General features: G+C 43.4%; 1 protein-coding gene across 9 annotated transcripts in view; it reads left to right on the top strand.

Moving 5' to 3' along the window:
• Positions 1-16,753, top strand: part of LOC112237995 (brain-specific angiogenesis inhibitor 1-associated protein 2) — a 137,230-nt gene extending 120,477 nt beyond the window's left edge. Inside the window, exons 9-16 of one of the 9 annotated variants that reach the window (XR_006082802.1) lie at positions 372-539; positions 1,043-1,112; positions 1,715-1,916; positions 2,352-2,415; positions 5,192-5,345; positions 6,280-6,320; positions 14,598-14,640; positions 15,254-15,318. Coding sequence is in view for 8 of the 9 variants with exons in the window: in XM_042317941.1 (XP_042173875.1) it covers positions 372-539; positions 1,043-1,112; positions 1,715-1,916; positions 2,352-2,420; positions 5,192-5,345; positions 6,280-6,320; positions 11,705-11,798 (798 nt within the window). In the remaining variant the exon portion in view is untranslated. Of the gene's footprint in view, positions 1-371; positions 540-1,042; positions 1,113-1,714; positions 1,917-2,351; positions 2,421-5,191; positions 5,346-6,279; positions 6,321-11,083; positions 11,228-11,704; positions 13,516-14,597; positions 14,641-15,253 lie in introns of those variants that run through there. The other 8 variants (XM_042317935.1, XM_042317937.1, XM_042317939.1 and 5 more) reach the window with 8 other exon arrangements.
• The last annotated feature ends 5,176 nt before the right edge of the window (positions 16,754-21,929 follow it).

Here is a 21,929-nt window from a genome sequence, read left to right as displayed (position 1 = left end):
ATGGATATACTGTAGCTTCTCCCACACAACCTACACACACTATAGATACCAGACTGTATATGGATATACTGTAGCTTCTCCTACACACACTATAGATACCAGACTGTATATGGATATACTATAGCTTCTCCCACACACACTATAGATACCAGACCGTATGTGAATGTATGTACAGTATACTACTGTTGTTAATGTGTCAAGTAGTGCAGTTCCCCAACTGGTGGCCCGTCAAATTTACAGTCTATAAATGATCATGTTCCGGCCCACCGATCATGCGCTCAATCATTTTTTTGTTGTTGCCTGCAGCTAAATCTAGTTGATGATCCCTGCTGTAGTGCATGTTTCTGAATGTATATATTCCGTGTTTCCAGAGGCTGATGGGTTCAGATGGGATGTCCATGGTGAACGGTACGACAGGACTCCACGGAGAGGAAGAGTACTGGACAGAGGGGGGGGTGTCAGTCTCCCAGCTCCAAGGAAGACCCTCCTCCCCCCAGGCCCCTTCCCTACCCCAGGGACAGGCCCCCACCCAGAGACAGGTCAGCACAGAACACAGAATTACATAGATAGTATATATACTGGTAGTATATAATACAATTGATATCCTCCAGGGATCAATCTTAGTGTCTGCTAATGCTAAAATGTTATGTAAATGTGTGTCTGTTAATATTCAAGTGGATGCAGATGATTCTGTAACTGTTGTTTCTACACTGGGTCAAAACAAGCAATGTGATTGGTGATCGCTTAAGTCACTTTGTTTTTGCCCATTCTAATGTTCAATTGAACAGTAACTGAATGCCTCGATGCCTGCCTGCCTGCTTTATAAAGCAAGCCACAGCTACGTGACTCACTGTCTGTAGGAGTGATCTATTTTCATGAACGGGGTAGTGTACATGAACGGGGTAGTGTACCTAATAAACTGTCTACTGAGCATATATATATATATATATCTCACACACTGTATGTAGATAATATACAGGTCATGTAGATAATATACAGGTCATGTAGATAATATACAGGTAATGCATGTATCTCTATGCAGGTCAGTGAGCACTACTCCAATACCCTGCCCGTCCGCAGGCCCCAGCCTGCCAAGAACAAGACCTCTGTTGGTAAGAGAACTTAAGCTAGCTCTGCTAGTCTCTGGTAGATAACTGTATACTGTTACGTTACTGTCTGGTAAGAGAACTTAAGCTAGCTCTGCTAGTCTCTGGTAGATAACTGTATACTGTTACGTTACTGTCTGGTAAGAGAACTTAAGCTAACTCTGCTAGTCTCTGGTAGATAACTGTATACTGTTACGTTACTGTCTGGTAAGAGAACTTAAGCTAACTCTGCTAGTCTCTGGTAGATAACTGTATACTGTTACGTTACTGTCTGGTAAGAGAACTTAAGCTAGCTCTGCTAGTCTCTGGTAGATAACTGTATACTGTTACGTTACTGTCTGGTAAGAGAACTTAAGCTAACTCTGCTAGTCTCTGGTAGATAACTGTATACTGTTACTGTCCGGTGAGAGAACCGTATACTGCCAGCGTCACGTAAACAGGTTCATCTCCTCAAAGCAGATGGGAATAACAATGACGTTGTGAATCAGCTAGTCTTAGTAACCAAGTTAGCAACTAACATAGCATCTTCCTTAGTAAAAAATCTTCCAGGAGCCACATTGTGCTGTGTAGTGTGACACTGATGTCCCCCTTCTCCACCCTGGCCCCAGGTGAGACCCGTACCCTGCCCAGGTCTAGCTCCATGGCAGCGGGGCTGGAGAAGAACGGTCGTGCCCGTGTCCAGGCCATCTTCTCCCACGCGGCCGGAGACAACAGCACCCTGCTCAGCTTCTCTGAGGGAGACATCATCACCCTGCTGGTCCCAGAGGCCCGTGATGGATGGCACTATGGGGAGAACGAGAAGAACAAGATGTAAGTGTCTGTCTGTCACAGAGACATGGAATGAAAGCTTGTGTGTTCAGTACTACATATCAATGGAGGCTGCTGAGGGGAGGACGGGCTCATAATAATGTCTGGAACGGAGTCAATGGAATGGCATCAAACACCTGTAAACCATGGAAACCATGGAAACAATGTGTTTAATATATTTGATACCATTCCACTTACTCCGCTCCAGCCATTACCATGAGCCCGTCCTCCCCAATGAAGGTGTCACCAACCTCCTGTGCTGCATATTAACCTGTAGACTGACATTCAGAACTGAGGATTTTGCGCAAGTCTTTGGTTAAACATCAATGCGTGATTTCCACAGAAGTCAGAGTTAACCGCAGATCTCAAGAGGATTCAGATCTAATGTAGTTTCCAGCATGTCTTCATCTTAACTCATCTTACCCGTTTCCCCCTCAGGCGTGGCTGGTTCCCCTTCTCTTACACACGGGTGCTGCCAGAGAGTGAGAAGGAGAAGCTCCAGGTGAAGTAAGTAGATAATATCCTAGCCAGTACTACACCATTCAGGTGAAGTAAGTAGATAATATCCTAGCCAGTACTATACCATTCAGGTGAAGTAAGTAGATAATATCCTAGCCAGTACTATACCATTCAGGTGAAGTAAGTAGATAATATCCTAGCCAGTACTATACCATTCAGGTGAAGTAAGTAGATAATATCCTAGCCAGTACTACACCATTCAGGTGAAGTAAGTAGATAATATCCTAGCCAGTACTACACCGTTCAGGTGAAGTAAGTAGATAATATCCTAGCCAGTACTATACCATTCAGGTGAAGTAAGTAGATAATATCCTAGCCAGTACTATACCATTCAGGTGAAGTAAGTAGATAATATCCTAGCCAGTACTACACCGTTCAGGTGAAGTAAGTAGATAATATCCTAGCCAGTACTATACCGTTCAGGTGAAGTAAGTAGATAATATCCTAGCCAGTACTATACCATTCAGGTGAAGTAAGTAGATAATATCCTAGCCAGTACTACACCATTCAGGTGAAGTAAGTAGATAATATCCTAGCCAGTACTATACCATTCAGGTGAAGTAAGTAGATAATATCCTAGCCAGTACTATACCATTCAGGTGAAGTAAGTAGATAATATCCTAGCCAGTACTATACCGTTCAGGTGAAGTAAGTAGATAATATCCTAGCCAGTACTATACCATTCAGGTGAAGTAAGTAGATAATATCCTAGCCAGTACTATACCATTCAGGTGAAGTAAGTAGATAATATCCTAGCCAGTACTATACCATTCAGGTGAAGTAAGTAGATAATATCCTAGCCAGTACTACACCATTCAGGTGAAGTAAGTAGATAATATCCTAGCCAGTACTATACCATTCAGGTGAAGTAAGTAGATAATATCCTAGCCAGTACTACACCATTCAGGTGAAGTAAGTAGATAATAGTACTATACCATTCAGGTGAAGTAAGTAGATAATATCCTAGCCAGTACTATACCATTCAGGTGAAGTAAGTAGATAATATCCTAGCCAGTACTATACCATTCAGGTGAAGTAAGTTCAGATAATATCCTAGCCAGTACTATACCATTCAGGTGAAGTAAGTAGATAATATCCTAGCCAGTACTATACCATTCAGGTGAAGTAAGTAGATAATATCCTAGCCAGTACTATACCATTCAGGTGAAGTAAGTAGATAATATCCTAGCCAGTACTATACCATTCAGGTGAAGTAAGTAGATAATATCCTAGCCAGTACTATACCATTCAGGTGAAGTAAGTAGATAATATCCTAGCCAGTACTATACCATTCAGGTGAAGTAAGTAGATAATATCCTAGCCAGTACTATACCATTCAGGTGAAGTAAGTAGATAATATCCTAGCCAGTACTATACCATTCAGGTGAAGTAAGTAGATAATATCCTAGCCAGTACTATACCATTCAGGTGAAGTAAGTAGATAATATCCTAGCCAGTACTATACCATTCAGGTGAAGTAAGTAGATAATATCCTAGCCAGTACTATACCATTCAGGTGAAGTAAGTAGATAATATCCTAGCCAGTACTATACCATTCAGGTGAAGTAAGTAGATAATACTCCATAGCCAGTACTATACCATTCAGGTGAAGTAAGTAGATAATATCCTAGCCAGTACTATACCATTCAGGTGAAGTAAGTAGATAATATCCTAGCCAGTACTATACCATTCAGGTGAAGTAAGTAGATAATATCCTAGCCAGTACTATACCATTCAGGTGAAGTAAGTAGATAATATCAGCCAGTACTATACCATTCAGGTGAAGTAAGTAGATAATATCCTAGCCAGTACTATACCATTCAGGTGAAGTAAGTAGATAATATCCTAGCCAGTACTATACCATTCAGGTGAAGTAAGTAGATAATATCCTAGCCAGTACTATACCATTCAGGTGAAGTAAGTAGATAATATCCTAGCCAGTACTATTCAGGTGAAGTAAGTAGATAATATCCTAGCCAGTACTACACCATTCAGGTGAAGTAAGTAGATAATATCCTAGCCAGTACTATACCATTCAGGTGAAGTAAGTAGATAATATCCTAGCCAGTACTACACCATTCAGGTGAAGTAAGTAGATAATATCCTAGCCAGTACTACACCATTCAGGTGAAGTAAGTAGATAATATCCTAGCCAGTACTATACCATTCAGGTGAAGTAAGTAGATAATATCCTAGCCAGTACTACACCATTCAGGTGAAGTAAGTAGATAATATCTAGCCAGTACTATTTCAGGTGAAGTAAGTAGATAATATCCTAGCCAGTACTAATTCAGGTGAAGTAAGTAGATAATATCCTAGCCAGTACTATACCATTCAGGTGAAGTAAGTAGATAATATCCTAGCCAGTACTATACCATTCAGGTGAAGTAAGTAGATAATATCCTAGCCAGTACTATACCATTCAGGTGAAGTAAGTAGATAATATCCTAGCCAGTACTATACCATTCAGGCTGGAACAATAATATGATAATGTCAATTTAAAAAAATATATATATATTTTTTTTTGAGCAAATGAGGTGAGATAAGGGAGGTAAAGGCAAAAAAAGGCCATGGTGGCAAAGTAAATACAATATAGCAAGTAAAACACTGGAATGGTAGATTTGCAGTAGAAGAAGGTGCAAAGTAGAGATAGAAATAATGGGGTGCAAAGGAGCAAAATAAATAAATAAATACAGTCTCATCTCTTCATGTTCAGTAAAGATTGATTTGATTGACTGAATGATTGCTGTCCCCTCCAGTCTGCACCATGGGAAGAGCAGCAGCACTGGGAACCTGCTGGAGAGCGACATGTCTCTGCCCATGCCCGACTACGGCCTGACTGCCCGCCTGCTGGCACAGAGCCTGGCACAGAGCAGACCCAGGCCCTACAGCATGGCAGGCTTTACCACACAGGTCAGTGTTTGTGAGTGAACACGCAGTCGGACAGATGCTGACACAGATGGATAGACGCTGACACACACCAGGCCACGGCCCTACACCATTTTCTCTACACAACTGAAACAGACAGCCATATACTTCTAAAGACACATGACAAACACAATCTCCCACTCAGAACACGCCCTCTTCCCAGTAATCCACTGTGGTTGATTCAATCTGGAGAGTAGAGGTGTCTGGTCTAATTGGCTATCTGGAGGACTCCGGACAGAATCTCCCACTCAGAACACACCATCTTCCCAGTAATCCACTGTGGTTGATTCAGTCTGGAGAGTAGAGGTGTCTGGTCTGATTGGCTATCTGGAGGTCTCCAGTCAGTTTGCTGTATTGTTCTGTTAACACTATGTACTGTAAGGAGTAATACTGCAGGAGAACACAGGGATATAGAGTAGGAACGTGGCTTTGGCGCCATCTGCTGGAGGTTCTCTATCAATAACTGCTTTTATACATGAGAGTTTCTGAAAGTGTTTTCTATCCAAATCCACTAATAATATGCATATATTAGCAACTGGGCCTGAGTAGCAGACAGTTTACTCTGGGAACCTTATTCATCCAAGCTACTCAATATTTCCCCCAGCCATAAGAAGTTTTAAGGAGTGTTCTAATGTAGGAATGAACTGTGTGTTAAGGAGTGTTCTAATGTAGGAATGAACTGTGTGTTAAGGAGTGTTCTAATGTAGGAATGAACTGTGTTAAGGAGTGTTCTAATGTAGGAATGAACTGTGTGTTAAGGAGTGTTCTAATGTAGGAATGAACTGTGTGTTAAGGAGTGTTCTAATGTAGGAATGAACTGTGTGTTAAGGAGTGTTCTAATGTAGGAATGAACTGTGTGTTAAGGAGTGTTCTAATGTAGGAATGAACTGTGTCATGATAATGCTCATTTCCATTTCAGCCTGCCCTTGAGGACTATGACAGTCGCTTTGCTGCTGCAAGGTAAGAACCTTATTATCAACCTCCCTGAACTACTGACCTGGTAGTTACACTGAGTGGTATGAATGACTGATCACCATGTAGTATGAATGTGAGCTACTGTACTGACCTGGTAGTTACACTGAGTGGTATGAATGACTGATCACCATGTAGTATGAATGTGAGCTACTGTACTGACCTGGTAGTTACACTGAGTGGTATGAATGACTGATCACCATGTAGTATGAATGTGAGCTACTGTACTGACCTGGTAGTTACACTGAGTGGTATGAATGACTGATCACAATGTAGTATGAATGTGAGCTACTGTACTGACCTGGTAGTTACACTGAGTGGTATGAATGACTGATCACCATGTAGTATGAATGTGAGCTACTGTACTGACCTGGTAGTTACACTGAGTGCTATGAATGACTGATCACCATGTAGTATGAATGTGAACTATTGTACTGACCTGGTAGTTACACTGAGTGGTATGAATGACTGATCACAATGTAGTATGAATGTGAGCTACTGTACTGACCTGGTAGTTACACTGAGTGGTATGAATGACTGATCACAATGTAGTATGAATGTGAGCTACTGTACTGACCCTGGTAGTTACACTGAGTGGTATGAATGACTGATCACCATGTAGTATGAATGTGAGCTACTGTACTGACCTGGTAGTTACACTGAGTGGTATGAATGACTGATCACCATGTAGTATGAATGTGAGCTACTGTGGCGGACTGGGCGCAGTGCGCGCTAACCAAAGTTGCCAGGTGCACGGTGTTTCCTCTGACACATTGGTGCGGCTGTGCTCGCTGTGTCAAGAAGCAGTGCGGCTTGGTTGGGTTGTGTAACGGAGGACGCATGACTTTCGACCTTCGTCTCTCCCGAGCCCGTACGGGAGTTGTAGTGATGAGACAAGATAGTAGCTACTAACAGTTGGATACCACGAAATTGGGGAGAAAAAGGGGGTAAAAATTCAAATGTAAAAAAATGAATACACATCACTGACTAGACTGGGATATGAGAGGAAAAATAAAACTACAATGAACAAAAATATAAGCGCAACATGAGTTACAGTTCATAAGGAAATCAGTCAATTGGAATAAGTTCATTAGGCCCTAATCTATGGATTTCACATGACTGGGAATACAGATATGCATCTATTGGTCAGAGATGCCTTAAAAAAACAGTAGGGGAGTAGATGAGAAAACCAGTCAGTATCTGGTGTGAACATCATTTACCCCATGCAGCACGACATCACCTTCCCATAGAGTTGATCAGGCTGTTCATTGAGGCCTGTGGAATAGCTGTGCAAAGTTGCTGGATATTGGCGGGACCTGGAACACACTGTCGTACATGTTGATCCAGAGCATCCCAAACATGCTCAATGGATGACATGTTTGGTGAGTATGCAGGCCATGAAAGAACTGGCACATTTCCAGCTTCCAGGAATTGTGTACAGAACCTTGCGGCATGGGGCCGTACATTATCTTGCTGAAACATGAGGTGATGGCGGTGGATGAATGGAACAACAATCGGCCTCAGGATCTCGACATGGTATCTCTATGCATTCAATTTGCCATCGATTCAAATGCAATTTTGTTCGTTGTCCTTAGCTTTTGCCTGCCCATACCATAACCCCTCCGCCACCATGGGGCACTCTGTTCACAACGTTGACATCAGCAAACCGCTCACCTACACAACACCACGTCTGCCATCTGCCAGGTACAGTTGAAACCAGGACTCATCTGTGAAGAGCACACTTCTCCAGCGGCCAGCGAAGTCTGTTACGATGCCTGTCAGGTCAAGACCCTAATTAGGACTACAAGTATGCATATGAGCTTCCCTGAGACTGTTTCTGACAGTTTTTGCAGAAGTTCTTCAGTTGTGCAAAGCCTCGGTTTCATCAGCTGTCTGGGTGGCTGGTCTCAGACGATCCCGCAGGTGAAGAAGCTGGATGTGGAGGTCCTGGGCTGGCGTGGTTACACGTGGTCTGTGGTTACACGTGGTCTGTGGTTACACGTGGTCTGTGGTTGAGGCCGGTTGGACGTACTGCCAAATACTCCAAAATGACATTGGACGCGGCTTATGGTAGAGAAATGAACATTAAATTCTCTGGCAACAGCTCTTGTGGACATTCCTGCAGTCAGCATGCCAATTTCACACTCCCTCAAAACTTTTGGGACATCTGTAGCATTGTGTTGTGTGACTGCACATTTTAGAGTGACCTTTTATTGTCAACAGCACAAGATGCACCTGTGTAATAATCATGCTGTTTAATCAGCTTCTTCATATGCCACACCTGTCAGGTGGATGGATTATCCTGGCAAAAAAGAAGTGCTCACTAACAGGGAGGTAAACACATTTGTGCACAGAATTTGAGAGAAATAAGCTGTTTTGTGCGTATGTAAAAATTGGGGGATCTTCTATTTCAGCTCATGAAACATGGGACCAACACTTTACATGTTGTGTTTATATTTTTGTTCAGTGTAGATCAGTAAAGACCAATATTGCTTTGATGTGGAAGTTTAGCTGTTTAGTTTGAGTTCAAACTTGGAGACACTGCAGCTCTTCAGGCTTTGGATAAAAGTGTCTGCTAAATGGCATATATTATATAAGACCAGTCTTGGATGTCCAGCTCTGAGGAAGCTTTCATTTCTCCTCTTTTGGGGTCTTGCTTGCTTTTTCCTCAGACTCCATAGCTGCTATATTGACTTGTCATTTAATGACAACAGCATTTCATATAACTAGTGTCTAGAAGGTTTATTCTCCAACTGTTTCTGAGTCAATGTTTGTCTCTCAAACTGACTCTATCCCAAGTGGCACCCTATTCCCTACATAGTGCACTACTTTTAACCCCAGCCCAATGGCACCCTATTCCCGAGAGTGCACTACTTTTGACCAGAGCCCTGTGGGCCCTTTTCAGAAGCAGTGCAGATAATTAGGAATAGGGTTTCATTTGGGACAGAGTTAGTTTCTGTAATCCAATCAGAAGTCAGATCCACTGCTCTGGGAGGAGGGGTTAACCTAGGTTCATCCGAAGAGATTGATTTATTTCTGTCTGTCTGACAATGGGGAAGGTGTGTGTGTGTGTATTTATGTGTATGTGTTTACTTGTGTCTTGTGACATATCGAATGACATCATTCTGACCTCATGTTGACATCACTGCTTGGTGAGGCTGGAGCTCTGATGAGCTCTGGTCTGGCGCTACAAGTGCTTCTACATAGAGTTTGATAGAGAGCTCTTTTTTGCATCTTTGCCATATTGGCTTCTGTGACAGCATTGGTGGCACCATTGAGGGATTTCTCCATTTTAAAGGAAAACTCCACCCAAAAGCGATCATTTGGTATTTGTTTCATTAGTACATTGTTGACATAGTACCAAAAATGTTTTACTTGTCAGCAATCAAGTTTTCAACATTTGTAACTTTAAAAAAAAACAGAAATCACACCCATCATATGATGCTGTATTTTACGGGGATGATTTCAGTTTTTTTTTTAGTTGCATATCTTGCTGACATGAAAAACTTTTTGGGGACTATGTCAACAATGGACCAATGAAACAAATACCAAAAGATCGCTTTTGGGTGGAGTTTTCCTCTAAAAGAAAGAAGGCAATTTCTTCTTCTTCTTCTATTGACAGTCTGTTAACAAACTGAAATGATCAACACTGCCACCTGTAGTCTGTTGTCTGAACAGGTATAAATCCAAGGTTGGCTATATACAACCGCCTCCATTTATATAATGTTTGTTCCGTAGTATCATTCATTGGCTGATCCCTCCTGATGACCTGGATGGAATTATGTGATCCTTCCATAATCAATAGAAAGTCCCACCCAGTTGACTACTTCAAAATGGTGAATGTCCTCAATGGAGCTGTCCATGCTAAAACAGCCTTCGTTGCACTTGAGCTGTCTATCCAAGTCTATGGTCGTTTCACATACTCCTTTTGTTCCTGAATATCTGATTCTGGGTCAGATCTTGTATTTATAGACCTAACAGGCCCAGGGTGTCTCCACCCTAGAGGCACTGAACTCATCTTACACCAGACCCCCACTGCCAACCAGATGACTTGGATTACCTCATCACAAATGGCCTCTAGGTTACTTGGGTTGAATTTGCATATTGTTCAAAAAGACAAGTGATTCTGTGAAACATTCAAATATCAATACATTCCATTTCTTTACCCTTCAGAAGTTAGTTTTGTGCTATCATCATTAATACTCAGATAGATATAGAGGCCTGGGTTGTGTTCATTAGGTTACCAAACGGAGGAAAACTGACAAACAAGTGCCACTAACCTGGACTTGTACAATAAGAAATGCAAATGTCTGTTGCAAAGCGTTTTGTGTGTCCTAATGAACATGACCCTGATGAAGGGAGTCCCATCTCGGTAACTATGGCAGCCAGGTGTGTTTTGGTGTGGGAGGTTTAGGTGGGAGGGAAGTACTTGCTACTCGTGTGTGTTTGAGATGGACGACACTGCAGTCTGACTGTGCAGAATCACTGATCTTCAACGAACTACTGATCACTACTCATTGTGTGATCAAGATGAGTGATTCTGTGCCTTGCCTTGTTCAAACTGATCCCCTCAAAACACGCTGATGGTACAGCACCCCTCTCCTCCCTACACCGCTCCTCCCAAATCCACCCCTGCCTGCCTGCCTGCCCTCCTTGCCTTGTGGCTGTCTTGTCCCTCCATCTTCTCTCAGAGTGTGTCTCTTCTCTTCCCACCTGGCAAGCTTCCTTTCTCTTTGTTCCTTGTTCCACAGTTCTGATCCCGATGGCAAATTGATTTCGACAGTGTGAGAACAGACAGACAGAGACAGCTCCCTACCGGATAGCACAGGGGCCGCCCCCTCTCTTCCCAGCCCCCTTTCAGTCTCTTCCCAACAATCTCACCACTTAGTCTCTCCACCTCAATCTCACCACTTAGTCTCTCCCCTTAGTCTCCTCCCTGTCTCTCCCCCTCAGTCTCCTTTCTGTCTCCCCCTCAGTCTCCTCCCTGTCTCCCCCTCAGTCTCCTCCCTGTCTCTCCCCTTAGTCTCCTCCCTGTCTCTCCCCCTTAGTCTCCTCCCTGTCTCTCCCCCTTAGTCTCCTCCCTGTCTCTCCCCCTTAGTCTCCTCCCTGTCTCTCCCCCTTAGTCTCCTCCCTGTCTCTCCCCTTCAGTCTCCTCCCTGTCTCTCCCCCTCAGTCTCCTCCCTGTCTCTCCCCCTCAGTCTCCTCCCTGTCTCTCCCCCTCAGTCTCCCTGTATCCCCCCTCCTCCCCCCTGCTTCCACGCACTCCTTCTCCAAGTGGAAGAGCTCCAAGTCTCATCCCTCCTTTCTGTCCTTTCTTCCTCTCCTTGATCCCTCCTTCACTCCTTCCTTCCTCGGGTCGGTGGCGGTGACAGTGGCGGTTGGTGGGTAGAGGATGAGGAGGGCGCTGAGAGGGAGAGCCAGGGAGAAGCCCGTCCACCAATCGGCTTGCAGCGTTTCCCACTCTGAACTCTTAACTTTGAACTTCTCTATCTAATCAATGTCTGTGCGAGAGACAAAATGGACACTACTAACTCTCAATCTCAAACAAGAGACTGCCTTTGCCACTGCTTGTCTTTGACTTTCATGCATGTACATGGTTGTGTCATTTTGTTCAATCTGAAAAGACATGTTCGTGTACGGTACAAGTGCCAAAAAGATCAACATTGTATACAGTCATTGTACTTCACTCAGCCACTGAACTGGACTAAACTGCTTTTCTAAAGCACGTGGAATGACTCAACATGATAATGGAGACTTTGGATGTGTCAAATGGAACCCTATTCCCTATGTACATTTGCCCAGGGCCCATTCTATGGGGAATAGGTGCTGTTTGTGACGTAGCCTTTGTTTGCATTGAGGCTGTGCAGATATTCTGTCTGTTGTTCCTTTGATATACACTATGTGGCGTTGCACTCATTGCCTGGTGTGACCTGTCAATGCTGAAGTCGATTTGAGGGGGTTTTCGACGGTGTCATTATGCCTTACTTCTGAAATTTTCCTTTTTTTCTGTGGTAGTTTAAATGTGCAACTTAGGTTGTGGAATATAAATATCTTAGTTTAACTTGGACACCCCTTTCAAATTTGACGCAAGAATCAACTTTTGTTTTATCAACTTTTGTCTGGGTGATCATTACCATCCAGGACGAATTTGGTATTTTCCTCTTTTTATAATTCTTAAAATTAAGATGATTATTTTGTTAAAAATATAAATAAATGTTTCACAGTGCAAAATATATCTGGTTTCAAATTCAGATCACACTATATACATCCAGTCCTTTCTAGGACCTCCTCCAAGCCATCCCATGAGTGGTCAGTCTGAAATATTCATTTTCCTTCAAATACTCCTTGATGGAGCTCAGTTTGGACCTTTTCTGACCCCTGAAGATGCTCTTTCAGCAGTTGGGGCAGTCATCATTGACCCCGCTACAACCATTTGAACCTTCCATGACCTTTGTCTAGTTTTCTCCATAACTGCTGTGATCTAGTTGAAAGAAAGTACAAACAATATGTTTAATAATATAGGTATCATCGTATGTCCTGAGTGATTATGTCCTTTTTTGGTCTTCATTTCTTTGAAAAATGCGTTAAGTGTTGTTGTAAAAAGATTTCCAGAAAAATATAAAATATTTATTTGAATAATATAAAAAGTCATTATCTTTGAGCATGCTACGGCGCAATGATCAGAAATGTGATACTATTGAACTTTGACATTGAATGTATGGTGACTTTTTACAAAAAGTATTCTAAATAAAACATATCTATATATTAATAAACAGTTTGTTCAGAGGAGAGATCTGTTCTGTCAAATTAATGACTTAAAAAATAGATATATTTGATATGATTTAATTTAATATTTTTTCTATTTTGATTGACATCAGTATGTTTTGGACCAGTACTGGCCAAACATATGAAGTATTGTCTGTTGTCATGGCGTCTGCATGGAACACACCTCATCCCTACCTCTCCCTGTCCACCTCCTCCTCTATGCACTACCTCTGGCGTCCCATAGCAACCAAGCTCTGATCGCCACTCCCATAGCAACCAAGCTCTGATCGCCACGGCATCATGATGTGGTTTGAACCATTTGAGTATCAGTGTGTGTGGTGAATGGCACTATAGATGTGTTCCTCTCCTCTCCTTCCTACCTCCTTTCTCTTCCTGCCTTCTCTCCTTTCTTTCCTTCCTGCCTTCTCTCCTCTCCCTTCCTGCCTTCTCTCCTCTCCCTTCCTGCCTTCTCTCCTTTCCTTCCTGCCTCCTCTCCTTTCCTTCCTGCCTCCTCTCCTTTCTTTCCTTCCTGCCCCCTCTCCTTCTTCAGACAGTATTTCTCTAGTTTTGCTGCCATGTGAATATAATCCTGGTTTGTTTGAACTTCCAGTTGTATTAGGGTTATAGCCTGAAGCCATAGGACACATCCTAGTACCCCCTGTGTATAGTCCTAGTACCCCCTGTGTATAGTCCTAGTACCCCCTGTGTATAGTCCTAGTACCCCTGTGTATAGTCCTAGTACCCCTGTGTGTATAGTCCTAGTACCCCCCTGTGTATAGTCCTAGTACCCCCTGTGTAAAGTCCTAGTACCCCCTGTGTAAAGTCCTAGTACCCCCTGTGTAAAGTCCTAGTACCCTGGTTGTGGAGACCTGTAGTAGAGAAGGTGCTGTGCTATAGCAGCCACACAAGTCCCATTGACAGCTCTGTGGTTAGGCTTTTTACACATCATCTCTGCAGGCAAACATCAGGCTGTGACTTGGCTAAGTTGAGGGCATGAAAATGTGTATTGTCAGTCTTCCATCGTTCTTCACAAATCCAGTCCAAAGAGCTGGTTTCCCAGACACAGATGAATCCTGTAGTCTTGGAACAAAAAATAATCATTTCTCAAGCAGCCATGATTTTTAAACCAGGAATAGTTTGCCTCCCAAATGGAACCCTAAACCCTTTATAGTGCACTACTTTTGATCAGGACTCTGGTCTAAAGTAGTGCACTATATAGAGAATAGGGTTCCGTTGTGGACATATACCAGGTTTAATTTGTGCCTGGGAAATGAACCGTATATTAGTTAACGTATGTTCATCTGACATCAGACTAACTAGCTGTGCCAATGCCTTTAAGAACTGTGACCTCACTATGCATGACTTCACTATGAGAGATGAGCTTTAAGCACCCTATTCCCTACATAGTACACTCAAACGTAGTGCACTGCATAGGGAATACGGTGCAGTTTTGGATGCACACTAAGGCAGTCAAACCCAAGGGTTTTCTTTACCTTCCAGTTTGGGTCCAGAAATGTCCCGGTTCTGAAAGAACAGGACGTCAGTAAGTCACCAGCCTCCATCGCCGCTCGCTCACTCAGCCAACCAACTAATCACACTCTCTCTGGTTCTCTCGGCTGTCATTGGCTGTCTGGCTTCAGTAAGGTGCTGGACATCCCTGTTTTTGTTTTTTCCTTTTCCAACCTTCGACCTCTCTGATTGGCTTTCCTTCCTGAGGCGGGGTTTCTTCCGGCCAATCCAGGAGGCCCTGGGTTGCAAAATAATGTTTTTCCATGGAGGTAAAAGTGTCAGAAGACTCTAAGTCCTTCTAACCCTGCCTGTCTGTTCTGTACTCTCAGAGTAAATGTTTAACACTTCACTCCAATAATAAGCACTACAGCATTGTTTGTTCTCGCCTGCATGCTGGCTCTAACATTCCCTTTATAAATAATAACTACAGACACATTGAGAAACAAAAGTATTTAGTCAGTGGAGAATGGCTACTGTTATTGTACTTTCTGGTTTCTATAGGGGTCATTATAATCTACCAAACAGAAGACTGAAGATAAATACCTTAGGGTGGGTGATGAGTTGGGATTAGGGGTTTGACCTAAGTGTCTTCCATGTGTGTTCTATCCAGACTAAACATCTCTCTTCCTTGCTCCCTCTCTCCACAGTGACCGAGCCCTGGAGATTTACTTCAGACAACCCATCAATGATGACAGATCAGCCCCTATATTCTACTAGCAGGGGCCTTCACAGCACCCCTGTAGGTCCCTGGCCTCTCACCCTCCCCTCACAGCACCCCTGTAGATCCCTGGCCTCTCACCCTCCCCAGACAGCACCCCTGTAGATCCCTGGCCTCTCACCCTCCCCAGAAAGCACCCCTGTAGGTCCCTGGCCTCTCACCCTCCCCTGACAGCACCCCTGTAGGTCCCTGGCCTCTCACCCTCCCCTCACAGCACCCCTGTAGGTCCCTGGCCTCTCACCCTCCCCTCACAGCACCCATGTAGGTCCCTGGCCTCTCACCCTCCCCTCAAAGCACCCATGTAGGTCCCTGGCCTCTCACCCTCCCCTCACAGCACCCCTGTAGGTCCCTGGCCTCTCACCCTCCCCTCACAGCACCCCTGTAGGTCCCTGGCCTCTCACCCTCCCCTCACAGCACCCATGTAGGTCCCTGGCCTCTCACCCTCCCCTCAAAGCACCCATGTAGGTCCCTGGCCTCTCACCCTCCCCTCACAGCACCCCTGTAGGTCCCTGGCCTCTCACCCTCCCCTCACAGCACCCCTGTAGGTCCCTGGCCTCTCACCCTCCCCTCACCACACCCATGTAGGTCCCTGGCCTCTCACCCTCCCCTCACAGCACCCCTATAGGTCCCTGGCCTCTCACCCTCCCCTCACAGCAACCCTGTAGGTCCCTGGGGCACCCTGGCCTCCGATCCTCCTCTCACAACCCCCCTGTAGGCACCTGGGGGTCCTTGGCCCCACCACCTCCCCCTAACCAGCTTGTGTGTCCCTGGCCCCTCGCCCTCCTCTTAAGACCCCTGTAGGTCTCTGGCCTCTAGTCACAATACTGATAATAATGAACATATATTTTTCATTTCTATGTTCCTGTAACTTAAGACAGTTTGCTGTACATTATTTAAGAGGTTGAAGGTAAATATTGAGAGGGAGGACAACGTGTGGTATGTATATAGGTTATATTACAGTAAATTGATAGTTACACTGGATGTAGATGTACAGTATAACATAAGTACATTTGTAAATACTTTTTTCATTTAAAACTATTACTTGATATTTTAAACCAAGTCTGCCCAACACTCTTCCTGAAGATCTACCATCCTGTAGGTTTTCAATCCAACCGTAATCAAACATACCTGATTCCACTAGTTAAGGTCTGGGGGACCTGCTAATAATTAGAATCAGGTGAGTGAGTGAAAAAGTACAGGCCGGTAGGTCTTCAGGAAGAGGGTTGGGCAGCCCTGCAGCAGGCCTACATGCTAGCCTGGAACTGCTGTCAACTAGGATGGGCGTTAGGGAGGCTCCACCACTACAACTACACTTACACTGCCTTGCAAAAGTGTTCACACCCCTCAGATTTCCTCACATTTTGTTGGTACAAAGTGGGATTAATAATAAATAAAATATTTTTTTGTTGTCAACAATCTACACAAAATACTCAAGTCAAAGTGTTTTATTGATTTAATATGAATAGAGATTACATAACAAACATATTGTCGTTGCATAAGTATTAAGCTCCCTAAGTCGATACATTTGACTTAGGGGGCGATTACATCTGTGTCTTCCTGGGTAAGTCTTTTAAAGCTTTACACACCTGGATTGTGCAATATTAGCCCATTTATTATTTTTAAAGTTCTTCAAGCTCTGTCAAGATGTCTCGCTATTGATTTAAGCAGATTTAGGTCAAACTGTAACTTGGCCACTCAGGAACATTCGCTGTCTTCTTGGTAAAATACTCCAGTGTAGATTTGGCCTTGTGTTGTAGGTTATTGTCCTGCTGAAAAGTGAATTCCCCTCCCAGTGACTGGTGTAAAGCAGACTGAAGCCTCAAGGATTTTGCATGTGCATAGCTTCATCCCGTTTCTTTTTATCCTGGAAAACTGCCCAGTATTTGCCGATGTCAAGCATACCCATAACATGATGCAGCCACCACCATGCTTAAAAATAAGGAGGCAGTTAGTTACTCCGTGTTGTTGGATTTGCCCCAAATGTAAGGCTTTGCAGTGTTTTTTAGAAAGTATAACTTGTGTGCCTTGTTGCATACAACATGCATGTTTTGGAATATTTTTATTCTGTATATTTGTATTGTTCTTTTCAATCTGCCATTGTAAGTCATTATTGTGGAGTCTCTACAATGTTGTTGGGCCAACCTCAGTTTTCTCCAATCACAGCTTTTTTAAAATCACCATGGTGACATCCCTGAGCTGTTTCAATCCTGCTGCTCAGTTCAAAAGAAGGCATCTTTTATGTCTCTGGGTGGTTTAATACACCATCCACATAATAATGATTAACTTCACCATGCTTAAATATATATTCAATGTCTGATTTGTTATTGTTACCCATCTACCAATCACTGCCCTTCTGAAAAAGGCTTTCGAAAAGGTCCCTGGTCTTTGTCATTTAATCTGTGCTTGAAATTCAATACTTGACTGAAGGACCTTACAGATGGTGTATGTATGGGGTACAGAGGAAGGGTTAGTCACTAAAATATCATGTCAACCCCTATTACACACAGTGAGTCCATATAACTTCAAATCAAATTTTATTAGTCACATGTACCGAATACAACAGATGAAATGCTTACTTACAAGCCCCTAACTGACAATGCAGTTAAAAAAATATGGATAAGAATAAGAGAGAAGTGTAACAAGTAATTAAAGAGGAGCAGTAAAAAATAACAATATATACAGGGGGGTGCCGGTACAGAGTCGATCTGCGGGGGCACCGGTTAGTTGAGGTAGTATGAACATGTAGGTAGAGTTCATTAAAGTGACTATGCATAGATGACAACAGAGAGTGACAGTGGTGGGGGGAGGGGCAATGTGAATAGTCTGGGTAGCCATTTGACTAGATATTCAGGAGTCTTATGGCTTGGGGGTAGAAGCTGTTTAGAAGCCCCTTGGATCTAGACTTGGCGCTCTGGTACCGCTTGCCGTGTGGTAGCAGAGAGAACAGTCTATGACTAGGGTGGCTGGAGTCTTTGACAATTTTCAGGGCCTTCCTCTGACACCGCCTGGTATAGAGGTCCTGGATAGCAGGATGTGGACACCAAGGAACTTGAAGCTCTCAACCTGCTCCACTGCAGCCCCGTCGATGAGAATGGGGGCGTGCTCGGTCCTATTTTTCCTGTAGTCCACAATCATCTCCATTGTCTTGATCACGTTGAGGTAGAGGTTGTTGTCCTGGCACGACATGGCCAGGTCTCTGACCTCCTCCCTATAGGCTCGTCTCATTGTCGGTGATCAGGCCGAGCACTGTTGTGTCATGGGCAAAATTAATGATTGTGTTGGATTCGTGCCTGGCCGTGCAGTCATGAGTGAACAGGGAGTACAGGAGAGGACTGAGCACGCACCCCTGAGTGGCCCCTGTGTTGTAATGTGGTCTGCAGCTTATCATGAGAAACTACCTCAGATGAGCAATGGCTCGAGACTTCCTTAGATATCGTCCACCAGCTGTTTACAAAAATACATAGACCGCCACACCTTGTCTTACCAGATGCCGCTGTTCTATCCTGCCGGTACATAGTATAACCAGCCAGCTGTATGTTGATATTGTTGTCATTCAGCCACGACTCCGTGAAGCTTATGATGCTACAGTTAATGTCCCGTTGGTAGTTTAATCTTCCCAATGACTCGTCCATTTTATTGTCCAAAGATTGCATGTTTGCGAGCAGAATTGCGGGGAGTTAGGGTTTATTCGATCGCCGCCTACTCCTCAGAAGGCAGTCCGGCCTCTATCTCCACCTCCTCTTCACGCAGATCACTGGGGCCTGTTCCTGTGGGAGCCGTATATCCTCCGCCTCGGGCTCATCAGAGTTGTGAAAGAAGAGAAAGGATTCTGCTAGTCCGTGGTGAGTAATATCAGTCCTCTAGAAGTCATTTTCGGTCATAAAAGACAGTAACGGCAACATTATGTACAAAAATTAGTCAAACAACGCAGATAAAACAAAAAACACAATCGGTTGGGGTAAAAGATCTGCCTTCTGCTCCTGGGCCAACTTGTGTTATTTGTTAAATCAAACTTATTTAGGTCTGAACAAAGGGGCTATATTTTGGTTATCTACTTTTATTCATCTTCAAAAAAATCTTCCACTTTGACATTGGTGTATTTTGAGTCGATTGTTAACCCCCAAAAAATACAATTTTATCAATTTTAATCCCACTTTGTAACACAAAATGTGAAGAAATCCAAGGGGTATGAATACTTTTGCAAGGCACTGTAGATAGTTAATGTCTTCTTGCAGTTTAAAAGGTGTCGGTTTGTTTGACCAATCCATTTGTTTTCATTTGTACAAATCATGTTTTTCCATAATAGACCTCAGTATTCTTTGATGAAAACACTGTACATTTGACATTGAACATCCTATAGATAGACTACTAAGTTACAGTATGAGCATTGGATGAAGGCTTGCAGAAACCCGGTCAGATATGCATATCACAAACTCTTTCTTGTTCAGTCCATACCGATCTTCTTTGCAGTGAAATGAGGTACCTTACAGCAATGTGTCCTTCAACTAAGGCAGGGGTCGTTTAGCAGCTCATGGAAATGCATAGTGATGTACAATGAATGTGATCAAACACAACTGCAAACATTAGCTAATGCTTCTGTACAGGCCATAGACCACCATAAATAACACCATATTGTCTAGGAGTCGTGAAACAGTATGCCCAGTAACATGGGGACTGTGCCTTCTGTCTGCCTGTCGTTTCCTATGCAGCTTCAGGTTAAACCATCATCCTAAAACACTGCTATAAGCAAAGGGAACATGTATCACTTTTATCTGGATATTGTTTGTTATATTGTTCTTCAGAATGTCACAAATGTTATTTTCTTTGATTTAGACTTTTCGAAAATGTTTGATCAGTCTGCTAAGTAATTCTACTGTAAACAAAATGTTTTTGTTGCTTGAATATGTTAAACTACTACTGTACTACTACATACTCTAATGGTAGAATACAAATAGAGAAATGCTATGAATTCCCTTCTACATTTTTTTCTTTTTAAAGTGAGTATTATAACTTTATAAGATGTTAGCTAGCTACAGTAGAAATAATAGCTGATATGATTTGACGTTCAGATCTAGTTTCCCGACCTCAGAATAACAAATAGCATGTTATTGTCATAGTGTGATCATGCTGACTCAGTATTATACACTGTAGGCCTATCTGAAACCACACCCTGTTCCCTTTAGTGCACTACTATTGGTCAGAGCCAATCTGGGCACTACATAGGTAATAGGCTGCCATTTTGGACACTTATTGATAGTCTTCAATAGGGGTCAGAGAATGGACAGTAGTCACGCTGGTTAGTGTGGAGGTATGAGAGAGAGAAACTGATATGAGTGTAAGAATCGGAGTCTCAATAGATACCACTGGTTGGATTCAACTTTAGACGACTGTTTGCGAACAGGTAAACCACTGGCTAGGCACACCAGAAGGGTTTCAAATACATTTTATACGGTTTTATAATATTTTCTCACTCTGTTCCTGTATCTGTATATCTGTACAAAAATGCCCTTTGTACACATTCATGACCTTGTATGAAATAAAACAATTGGACACAAGAAGTGTGTGCTAACTACTGCTATTCATGTCAGAAACAAAGGATGATGACCTGTGTTGTGTTCAGTAGAGCATACCATGATGACCTGGGTTATGTTCAGTAGAGCATACCATGATGACCTGGGTTGTGTTCAGTAGAGCATACCATGATGACCTGGGTTGTGTTCAGTAGAGCATACCATGATGACCTGGGTTGTGTTCAGTAGAGCACACCATGATGACCTGGGTTGTGTTCAGTAGAGCACACCATGATGACCTGGGTTGTGTTCAGTAGAGCACACCATGATGACCTGGGTTATGTTCAGTAGAGCACACCATGATGACCTGGGTTATGTTCAGTAGAGCATACCATGATGACCTGGGTTGTGTTCAGTAGAGCACACCATGATGACCTGGGTTGTGTTCAGTAGAGCATACCATGATGACCTGGGTTATGTTCAGTAGAGCATACCATGATGACCTGGGTTGTGTTCAGTAGAGCATACCATGATGACCTGGGTTGTGTTCAGTAGAGCACACCATGATGACCTGGGTTGTGTTCAGTAGAGCATACCATGATGACCTGGGTTATGTTCAGTAGAGCATACCATGATGACCTGGGTTGTGTTCAGTAGAGCATACCATGATGACCTGGGTTGTGTTCAGTAGAGCATACCATGATGACCTGGGTTGTGTTCAGTAGAGCATACCATGATGACCTGGGTTGTGTTCAGTAGAGCATACCATGATGACCTGGGTTGTGTTCAGTAGAGCATACCATGATGACCTGGGTTGTGTTCAGTAGAGCATACCATGATGACCTGGGTTATGTTCAGTAGAGCATACCATGATGACCTGGGTTGTGTTCAGTAGAGCACACCATGATGACCTGGGTTGTGTTCAGTAGAGCATACCATGATGACCTGGGTTATGTTCAGTAGAGCATACCATGATGACCTGGGTTGTGTTCAGTAGAGCATACCATGATGACCTGGGTTGTGTTCAGTAGAGCACACCATGATGACCTGGGTTGTGTTCAGTAGAGCATACCATGATGACCTGGGTTATGTTCA

This window comes from Oncorhynchus tshawytscha, unplaced genomic scaffold (genome assembly GCF_018296145.1).
Source record: "Oncorhynchus tshawytscha isolate Ot180627B unplaced genomic scaffold, Otsh_v2.0 Un_contig_2389_pilon_pilon, whole genome shotgun sequence".
In the NCBI taxonomy this organism is placed as follows: Eukaryota; Metazoa; Chordata; class Actinopteri; order Salmoniformes; family Salmonidae; genus Oncorhynchus; species Oncorhynchus tshawytscha.
This window is presented reverse-complemented; position numbering and strand designations above follow the sequence as displayed.